Source organism: Mytilus edulis, chromosome 2 (genome assembly GCF_963676685.1).
Source record: "Mytilus edulis chromosome 2, xbMytEdul2.2, whole genome shotgun sequence".
NCBI lineage: Eukaryota > Metazoa > Mollusca > Bivalvia > Mytilida > Mytilidae > Mytilus > Mytilus edulis.
The window spans coordinates 44,024,424-44,035,726 of record NC_092345.1 but is presented as its reverse complement, the minus strand read 5'-3'; the positions used below and the strand labels follow the sequence as shown (position 1 = coordinate 44,035,726).

The 11,303-nt window shown below is 34.0% G+C and overlaps 1 protein-coding gene across 1 annotated transcript; it reads left to right on the top strand.

Annotated features, from left to right (window-relative positions):
• The first annotated feature begins 5,936 nt into the window (after positions 1–5,936).
• Positions 5,937–10,906, top strand: LOC139512190 (uncharacterized). Its single transcript, XM_071299602.1, has 2 exons — positions 5,937–7,819; positions 9,981–10,906. Exon 1 carries the CDS (start codon positions 5,956–5,958, stop codon positions 7,351–7,353), a length of 1,398 nt encoding a protein of 465 aa, XP_071155703.1. The 5' UTR covers positions 5,937–5,955; the 3' UTR covers positions 7,354–7,819; positions 9,981–10,906.
• The last annotated feature ends 397 nt before the right edge of the window (positions 10,907–11,303 follow it).

The window sequence follows — 11,303 nt, the reverse complement described above, 5'->3', positions numbered from 1 at the left end:
GAATCCTCGGGGACAGATTGTCCACCTGCAGAGATTCCGGTCCGGTGGTGATAAATAAAGGCAACAGTAGTATACCTCTGTTCAAAACTCATAAATCCATGGACATCGGGGAAATGTTGAATTATACCGGATCCTGTACCAAGTCATGAAAAATGGCAGTTGATATCGTATAGTTTGTTTCTATGTGTGTGTTGTATTGTCGTTTTGGTTTTTTGTTGCACTTCAGTGTTTCTGTTGTGTCTTTGTTTTCCTCTTATAGTTTTAGTTTGTAATCCGTATTTGGTTTCTGCATACTACTGTTGTCTTTATTTATAGCTAGCGTAACCTGTCATTTGTATGATAGCTGTTTATATTTCTTTTATATTGACAAATTAGGTGCGCAACCCAAAACAGCCATAAAAGGTTAATATGATTATAAGTAGGATCCATGAGCCAGAACTGTGTAAACATACATCACTGACATAGAGCACAACTGAATAAAAAAGCCAAAGAAACATACAAATAAATATCACGAAGACGTCAGCAAACTTGTTGTAGATTTTAGATACTAAACACAACGGTTAAGGGTTAAATTACTACTTATAACCATTATTTTGATAGGTATGCATTATATTTGAAGATGCATTTCAAAATAAATTGTTGTAAAACATAGTTGTGCTAAAAATGGCTTTTGTTAATAATAAAGAATACACCGAACCTGAATATATCTTAAATGTGTAGGACTAAAGTTAATATACTGCCTAATCACAGGCACTTGTCTCTGATTCCCCCCTATATACCTTAATGTACTTTAAGGTATATATGACTTCTTTTCTCAGACAGGTGCCTTTGTGTCGAATCTTTCGTATACGGCATAAAACAATTCATTTTAAAATTAAATATAAAAATTATTGCTATGCAGAAACACTAATAGTTAGCAAAGGTACCAAGATTATAATTTAGTTCGCTAGACGCGCATAACACTCAGCAGTGACGCTCATGTCAAAATAGTTACCGACCTTTCAGTAACTTAAATGACACAAAAGTAACACCATTGATAACAAAGTATTCAGTACTGAACACAAAAGAAACAGAAATCAAAAGAAAAAGAATAGACGTGAAAAAAATAAATTCTAAGCCTTAAAAATCCCACATCATATAACATAACATCAAACTACAACAACATTAGCTTAGTACTAGTAACTCCAATGCCAGGAATGTCTACCCCAGGAATAGATTACCTTAACTGTATTTGGCAAAACTTTTAGGAATTTTGGTCCTCAATGCTCTTCAACTTCGTATTTTATTTGTCCTTTCTATTTTTTTTAGATTCGAGCGTCACTGATGAGTCTTTTGTAGACGAAACGCGAGTCTTGCGTAAATAAAAAAATGTAATCCTAGTATCTATGATGAGTTTATTTGTAACATCAATGACAAAAATGAGGATTTTCATGGTTAACATATAAATCCAAACATTCAAATTGGAAGTTTGTAAGTTGATTAGAAAGTTGCCAGTTAATAACAATCAAGGAAATAGAAGTAAAAAAATGTGATAGCCTAAATAAAGGCAACAGTAGTATACCGCTGTTCGAAATTCATAAATCGATTGAGAAAAACAAAAACAAATCCGGGTTACAAACTAAAACTGAGAGAAACACATCAAATATAAGAGGAGAGCTACGACACAAGAGGAACACAGCATTTAAATGTTACACACAGAGAAACGAACTATAATATAACAATTGCCATTTTCCTGACTTGGTACAGGACATTTTAAGACAAAAATGTTGGGTTGAACCTGGTTTTGTGGCATGCCAAATTCCCGCTTTTATGGCAATGTCAAATATAACATTAACATGACATCATTACATAACAGGACTAAAATACAAATAAATGGGAGAACATATAAAACAGAGAAACACACGAATAATAGCTAACAAAGGGTACCAGGTTTTAATTCAAATTTAATACGACAGACGCGCGTTTCGTCCTCAGAAGACTTACCAGTGACACTCAGATGAAAAAAGTTCGAAAGCAAAAACAAGTACAAGCACAAAGTTGAAGAGCATTGAGGACAAAAAAATCCAAAAAGTTGTGCCTAATACGGTTAGGGTTTTCTGCCTGGGATAAGAAAATCCTTATAATTTAGAATAATTCATACGTTTGCAAACAGTAAATTTTTATAAAATGACTATATAATAGATATACATGATAAAACCGAAGTGGTGACTAACTACAGAATAAAACCAGCACATAAAAATTCACAGCCGAGTTAGCTAAAGTACAAAGTGACGTCACATTTGAATTTCTAAAAATTTAAAAAAAATAGGATAGAACTTAGATAGAATTCAAGATTAGATTTGTAAAACTGATATAACATTTATTAATGATTATGAAAATTACAATACTAATTAATATCAAATTGTGGTAGTAATTAGATAATTGATTGTATTATCTAGCTATGTAGGTGTTTCTTCTGAAATCAAACTAAACCAAATATATCTTAAAAATTGTGATCTAGTAACACTAATGATGTACCCAGTTACACTTATGACAAGTACTTATTTAGGATATTTTGTAGAATATCATTTACAGGATCTTAAGAAAATTAAGATAAGATGCTTTTAAGAAGCAATAGTTTTGTGAACAATCAATACAAATTAACGTTATTAGTTTTCCACACGTCACTGTCAATTTAATATCACATCTGATCTTTACTGGCTCTGGTATTCGTGCAATCGCCTTTTGCATACTATACCAACACAAATCAATTATCGCTTTTGACTAATAAAATGTTTTCCTAAATGGATAAAATTGAGAAAGGAAATGGTGAATATGTCAAAGCGACAACCACCCGACCATAGAGCAAACAACAGCCGAAGGCAACCAATGGGTCTTCAATGAAGCGAGAATTCCCGCACCCTACATTTGACATAAACTTCATTGTCATCAATATCAACAACTGCTCCCGGATACAACTTGCCATCATAGTCTACAAGAACGTGTTTCTGTAGAACATCTTCCGAGTTGAATGCACTAAATGTTTCTTTAGTTTTAGTACCAAAAGTTTGATTGTCAATTTCGTTTTCCGGTCTAGTTTTGAAATCTTTTATGTCTGCCATGTTATCCTGACTTTCAATATAAATTGAATATTCAGGTTTTTTCGAATGTTATCAGTGGTAGCAGAATTCTCTACATCCTTTCCATGTTCTTTCCTTGACACAGACTAATCTGTTCGATCTATGTCCCGTCTGGTGACTGGATTTGTTATCACAAGAATAATCCTGATGACCTTTTTCACTGTCGCTTTCTAGGTCAATCTTAAGTGGATTGTTCATTATGATTTTTTTCAGTTTTAATCTTCTTGGTGTTTGTTCACTTTCTTCTTTTTCTCTTTTGTCCTTCTCTATTTTCCTTAGCCTCGTTAATCTCCAACCGGGAGGTTGGTTGTGTTTGGATTATCGACAGGTAAAACAACAACAAAATGGTTTGGAGTCAAATTTCGTTGTGACAACAAGTTGATTTGGGTCATTCCTGACATTGGTATTTCCTAGAAGGGGATAGACCAAGTAGACCCGTCAACATAACACTTAAAAGTGCAAAACACTTGCTACATCCTCAAATAAGTTTTGTTTTCTCTTACTTCAGCCTTAAATATCTTCTCTATTCCTGACTGTCTAAAATATGTGTTTCAGACACAAATTTATTCGAGTACATTGCAAAGGCCTTAGCTATGGAATTGTAAATATATTTCTCACCAAACCTTTTTCCAAAAAAAAGGCTGACTAAGGTAGTAATCCTTGTGAGCGACAGATTCAAATATAATTCTGGTTCTAATTTCCCTGCTACTAAGTTCATTCCCAAACGCATAATAATGCCTCAAGAAAGTAGGCAATTTTCATCAGCAGAAATTGTCACAGGGAATAGTGCCCACGAGAGCACTGTATCAGCTGGATAAATAGTCAAACTCTGTTCATCAACAATGTGTTTGATATTGAGTACGGATGGAATGAATTGATAGTCTATGGCAAATACGTCTATGTCTTTTCAATAATTTTGCACATATGAAGGCTCGTTGGGGGTTCATGAAACAAGGTGTCTCTCGTTTGTTTCCCTAGCACCCGAATTCAAATCTGAAGCATGTGAGGTGTTTGGTTTCTCCGACTTATTTTGTTCAGTCTTTTTCTCTGTGAATTTATCTGTATGTTTTGCCTTTTCTGTTTTCAGAACATCAAATTTGAGTATACAGCATATACTGTATCTAATCTCTGTCAGCCACTTGTGATCTTAATAAGATGTACATGTAGTTGTATTTTTTTTGTATCAATTGTTGACTTCTGTATACGTGGTCTTTTGGTAATGTTTGATTCCATTTGATCCAGAGATCATTAAACGAAGTGTTTGCGTATCAATTTCGTTAGTGTATGGTGTTGTGTGTCTCGGAGAGTCTTGAGTGGGTCTGTATAAACGAAATGATTAATTGTCGGCAAAAATAAAACTTGCAATCGCTATACGGACTGACTACAAAGGACCAATACATTTACTAAATTATTAAAGTGAGCATATACATATAGTTCTTTATCTTTTCAGGTAATGTATGCATATACAAGAAAATGAATAAAAGTCAAATAATTTATTCTATAAAATCATATTAAAACATTATTATTAACATGAATTGTAAAATGTTAAGCACAATATATCAAAATGATAACCCCAATTTTTTAAAATGTAAGGCACAATATATAAAAATGTTTTACACAATATATTAAAATAATATGCTTCACATCTTTTTTACCACAATATCCACATTTAAAAATCGTTTCCTTCACATATCAAATTAGAGTTAACGACACGCCTAAGAGATATAAAGTGTTCGGTAAAAACATCTGAAGTTATTCCCATAAAAAGGAATTAGAACTTGTCCGAGCACATATTTTGTGGCCAGGCTATATCTTTTTCAAACTTTTTGTGAACAATTGCCTTTATGTTTTTTGTGTTTCCCTTTCCTTTTTTACCCTAAGGAATTGCTATGAGAATATAACACCAAATGCCAGCTTCCTCTAAAATTTTGCTATACATGTATATGTTTATCCTCAGTTCTGCATGTTTTTCTATGCACTTAGATGCGTAAGTTCTCTCAGTTTGAATTTCTTGTTCATTTGAACAAAAAGAAAAGAAAAAAGACAACAGATGTTCCATGATCTTCTTCACCATTTGCCTTACATGTACCACAGATAACATGTACTGTGGATTTACAAATATAACATGAATATTCATTTGACGCTGGCTTTTAATTTTATCGCTATAAATGGAATGTTGATATTAATTTTGAAGTCTTCAACTTTATCTAGAAACCCTGTGTTGGTTATATCTTTAAGATCATCCTCTGTGTTTAAAAGCAAAAGTATTTCATCTGGCAAGAAATATGAAAAAAAAAATTATAATTAGTCAATATTATTTTTCTTATCAAACAAAGGGTCCTTAAATTATTGATAACCCCTGAAATCTGAGCCTGAAATCATATTAGGGACTTTGTAGAATAGTTATTAACATGTTCAGTGATTATGTAAAATCACAAGTCATCTTCAGGGATTATATATAATTACTAATGGTTTTAGTGATTCTACACATTCCCTTAAAAATCAGGGATTCTACATAATCCCTGATTATACAAATTCACTGTAACATATATATTGTTTATTACATTCAGTTTACCATATCAGTTACAACTCACATATACTCCGGGTTACAGAATTTGTACATTGTTTTCATTCATAAATGATAAAAAGCCAAACAATATTAGAAATAAATTGTACACCTATAAACTAAAGTTAGATTATTTCAAGAAAATGTCACTGTATAAAGTCATACACATGTGTGTTTTATAGTCATGTGTGCATATTTACCGTATACATAAAATGAAAGGAGATACCGTAACGGTATTTCCCATTTCTATAAATAGTTATTCAGTAAAAAATGGATTCAAATGTGTACACTATTTTATATAATAGGAAAGGCCAACACGAAATTCAGGAGCATGGTGGTTTTCAACTTCTTTCTACTTATTTGGATGATTTAGAAAAGAGGTTATTGAGGACTGATTGTCGACAGGAGGATGAGGATATCCGCGAGGCAGTAAAAGAAATGGCTTGGAATATCCTGAGGGGCATCAAAGAAGTAGATCCTTATTTTGTAGTGAGTAAACTGGAGTCCGTTGGAAGTATTGCAGAAGGAACAAAACTTGGAAAACCGGATGAGTTTGATTTCGTAGCTTTGATGCAGTGTTTTGACGAGTCGAAATATTCTGTAAAGGTCATAAATGAATGTGGAAATTCTGGAACTGCACATATTCGTTGTTCTACGTCATCGAATCTACCCGTAGAGATTCTTGCTGACGACGAGGAGGAACATTTACCTAATATAGAAAATTCATCTTTACGATATGTATCGCCAGTGAAATTCCGGATTCGATTTTGGAATTTATTTACTTCCGTTGCAGTGCATATATCGAAAAATAAACAAAGAATAATCAAACCGATGGGCTATCTCACACTTGTAGAGGAAGTGGCACAACATTTAGATATGTTTGTGAAGGGACCAAACGTAGAAATCGAAATGATATGGACATCTGCATCTAGTGGTGATCGACATGGGATATGCGTCGACGTAACTCCTGCATTAAAAGTATTTTCAGATTCAATTCCTTTTGTAGGTATAAACTATCACTTGTTAGAAAATGCACTTGTAAATACAGGTAAAGATTTTAAAGATATCTTTTTAATTCCAGCTGTAAATATGGACTGTAAACACGGAGGTCATTCAGATCCGTTCAAGAAGTTGTGTTGGAGGCTCTCTTTGTCTACCATCGAGACGGAGATGATACGAAGTATGGACAGTGCACATAAGAAATGTTTCCGCATTCTTAAATTTCTAAAATCAAATCAAAGGGACGCTTTGGATAACATGAAACAACTTGGTTTGAATATTACTGCGGACCGATTTTCATCTGTCGTAATTCGCATGTACCATGATGAAACTCACGTACTGACAACGTATATGCTCAAAGCAGTTCTTTTGCATCATAATTTACGATGCATCGACGAAAGCAAAAATATAGCAAAATGTATGATGGAAATGCTATCATTTCTTAATGACTGCATAGATAAACGGTTACTTACAAGTTATTTTCTTAAAGATAAAAACCTATGGTCGCAAGGAGGGTCAGCTCTACCCGTATTTCTCTTAAAACCAAGCATAGAAAGATTGTTGGGCATGTTCACTGAAGTGATTGTAAAACAGCAAATATCTTTTCAAAACTTCTGTGACAAATTTCAAGATATACAGTCTTACTTGACTGAAAATGATGGAATCTAAATTACGCTTTTTGTTTCGGTTGCCTTAAACTGAGAACATGTTATTATGTTCATTGTGTTAGACATCAGCTTCTGGAGAAACTGAAGAATATAAGTAATTCCATCAGAAGTGTTTCGTAAACAAATTACGCATGAAACTCTTAAGGGTGTTGCTTACTCTAATAAAAATAAGTCAAATGTATTGAACAAGAAAAATGTATAAGCTAATAAATTAAATAAAGGATTTCGTCGTAGAAACTGGCTGTAATACGTGCTATTGTACAATGTTGTAAGAAAACAAACTAGTAATAAGTATAATTTAAAGTTTATTAAGATTGACAAATGGATATCAAATAAAATGTGGTTAGATACACTTATAAGACTGAAGTGATCTGAAATGTTCATGTATCCTTTGCCATGCTTACTCATAGTAAAGAGGAATACTCGTGGTGAATTTCAAACAAAGACAAACATGTACAGCTTTTAACGTCAACCTAGGCAATATCCTTCATCATAAATTAGTTCAATCGAAAATACCTCCTTATTTCAAAGACCAGTCTGTACCAATAATTTCTTATACCTATACCAAACCTATTGCAACTAAAAATTTTCAATTACAAACGCGTTTTGCAGAATCTCGATATTAACGACTTCAAGTCTAAACCTCCTGATTGCACTTGTGCTAGTTCCCAATTCACATATAATCCTGCTGGCCACGTTATTACCGGTGACCTTAACATTGTTAATAACACTTCTCTACGAAATGTGTTATCGAAAGGTCCGAAATATCGTGAGCCTAAATCCATCAATTGGAAATACAACTTTAAAATTTTGATGGACTCAGTCGAGGATTATGCCAGGCAATGGGCTAAACGTGAAAAGGAAGACGTAGACACTCTATCCGAATGGATTAAGGCAGTGAGGTCGTTCATACAAATCAGAATTAAGAAACTGAATGGGTCCATCAATGCCCATGCTACGTCAATCTTTAAAGACCCAAATGTTGCTAAACACTTATCCGACCTCCATGATAAATATGTTGTTGTCCCCGCAGACAAAGCCCCAAATAACATCGTTTTTGTCTGTAAAAGTCACTACATTAATTGCTTGATAAACGAATTAGGTATAGACAATTCACTTGGAAACTCAACATATATCCTCACGACTCTTACCAAAGAGGAAATCCTGGATAATCATAGGTCTGTTCTTTGTTCTTTTGGTATTTCAACCAAAGATGAAGAACTGGATCTTCCATCACTGTATTGGATACCTAAACTACATAAGTGTCCTTACAAACAACGATATATTGCTGGGTCTTCCAAGTGCTCCACGAAACCTCTTTCTAAATTATTAACATCTATTTTATCAGCAATCAAAGACGGGCTTCAAAGTTATTGTGAAACTGCCTATTCTAGAGGTGGCGTGAATCAGATGTGGATACTTAAAAATTCCAAAGATCTTTTAGAGTACATACAATCTAACTCTCTTTCATCTTGTAACAGTATTAAAACATTTGACTTTTCTACTCTCTACACAAGTATTCCACATTCCAAACTAAAAGACAAATTGAAAGAGTTGGTATTACTTTGCTTCATAAAAAAGACGTAGATACAAGTATCTTGTCTTAGGGAGGGATAAATCATACTTTGTAAAGAATCACTCTGATTCAAACAAAAAATTCTCTGAAATCGATATTATCAAGATGCTTGATTTCTTGATTGACAACATATTTGTAACGTTCGGAGACGTGTTTTTCAACAGACTGTCGGCATCCCAATGGGAACAAACTGTGCCCCTCTACTTGCCGACTTGTTTCTTTATTATTATAGGAAGAAAGATAAGAAGTTAGCAATATCCTTTAACTCTACTTTCCGCTATATAGATGACGTTCTTTCACTAAACAATTCAATTTTGGTGACTATGTGGAACGCATCTATCCCATCGAATTAGAGATAAAGGATACTACAGATACAGTTAAGTCGGCTTCATATCTTGACTTACATCTAGAAATTGACAATGAGGGTCGGTTGAAAACAAAACTTTACGACAAAAGAGATGATTTCAGCTTTCCAATTGTGAACTTTCCATTTCTAAGTAGCAACATTCCAGCAGCACCTGCATACGGGGTATATATCTCCCAATTGATACGATATTCCCGTGCTTGCATTTCCTATCATGATTTTCTTGATAGAGGGTTACTGCTCACAATGAAGCTATTAAACCAAGAGTTCCAAATGGGGAAGTTGAAATCATCCCTTCGTAAATTTTACGGACGCCATCACGAGTTGGTTGACCGTTATGGAATAACCGTTTCACAAATGATATCGGATATGTTCCTCACGTCGTAACTGCAATCCCCTTCCCTTTTATGAATGTGACCTACCGAATTAGACTATTTACCGGATTTGTAATCACATAAGCAACACGACGGGTGCCACATGTGGAGCAGGATCTGCTTACCCTTCCGGAGCACCTGAGATCACCCCTAGTTTTTGGGGTTCGTGTTGTTTATTCTTTAGTTTTCTATGTTGTGTCATGTGTACTATAGTTTTTCTGTTTGTCTTTTTCATTTTTAGCCATGGCGTTGTCAGTTTGTTTTAGATTTATGAGTTTGACTGTCCCTTTGGTATCTTTCGTCCCTCTTTTAAGACATTTTACGATTTAGCTGATTTGTGCAAACTTAAAAGTTGAAATGAATGGCATGATTGTCTCAACAACTTCTTTGGATAGAATTGAGAATGGAAACAGAGAATGTGTCAAATATACAACAACCCAAAAATACAGTTTAAGGCAACCTATGAGTTTTCAATGCTGCAAGAAAATCAAACCCGGAGGTGGGCTTCAGAGAAATGGACGGCACAATAAACTTCGAAACATACCAATTAACCTTAATTTAATTAATCACACACAAGACTAACAAAAGGCTAGATCCGACTACTAGATGTTCCGGACTTTAAACAGACGCTTACATAATTTCTTTTGTGAGATGAAATGAGATGAAAATCTTAATTACTAAATTTTATGCGTCCGAATGCTTTTTTTTTTATTACCTTCACCATGAACGCGAAAAGCCATACATATGAAAGCCAAGTAAACGCGCGAAATATAGATTTGAAACAACTTATATCGCAAGCTAATCTAAACGATAAACCTCGAATCTTCCATCGAAGTTAATTTACAAAAGTTTATTTTCAAATTACCAGGGCCAAAATTGTGCATTGTTGTCTGAAATTTCGAAGAGCTTGAGGAAACAACTCGCATATTGAATTTGAACATTTATATAGGATGATTCGTAGTCCCCATCCCCAAAAATATAATTAATGTATATATGTATATCTGAAGAAACAAACTCAATGAAGTATATTCCTCCAAAATGATTTTCTGAATTGATCTTCAGCGTGTACGCTAAAAGTCGCATTAATGAAAGCCAAGGATGTATTAGCACCGAAACACGTGAATAGTTATACTAGTTCACAAAAAGACATCAGTGAAGAGTAAGATTTCGCAAACTCATCTAACTGATTAAACCTCGTTGCTATCTGCTATGTAAGCTTTATAACAACACATTTTCTATTTGTTAGATTTAGTTCTATATTATGTTAACAGGCCTTTATAGTAGAGACAGAAAACATTATCAAGGACAAAAAATGAAATAATATATTTTGAGGAAAAAATATGCAGTTCACTTATAACATGAGCAACACGACGGGTGCCACATGTGGATCAGGATCTGCTTACCCTTCCGGAGCACCTGAGATCTCCACTAGTTTTTGGTGGGGTTCGTGTTGCTTATTTTTAGTTTTCTATGTTGTGTCATGTGTACTATTGATTGTCCGTTTTCTTTTTCATTTTTAGCCATGGCGTTGTCAGTTTATTTTCGATTGATGAGTTTGACTGTCCCTCTGGTATCTTTCATCCCTCTTTTATACAGGTTCGTGTAATGTATCATAACTTCACGTTTAATCTCTTAAC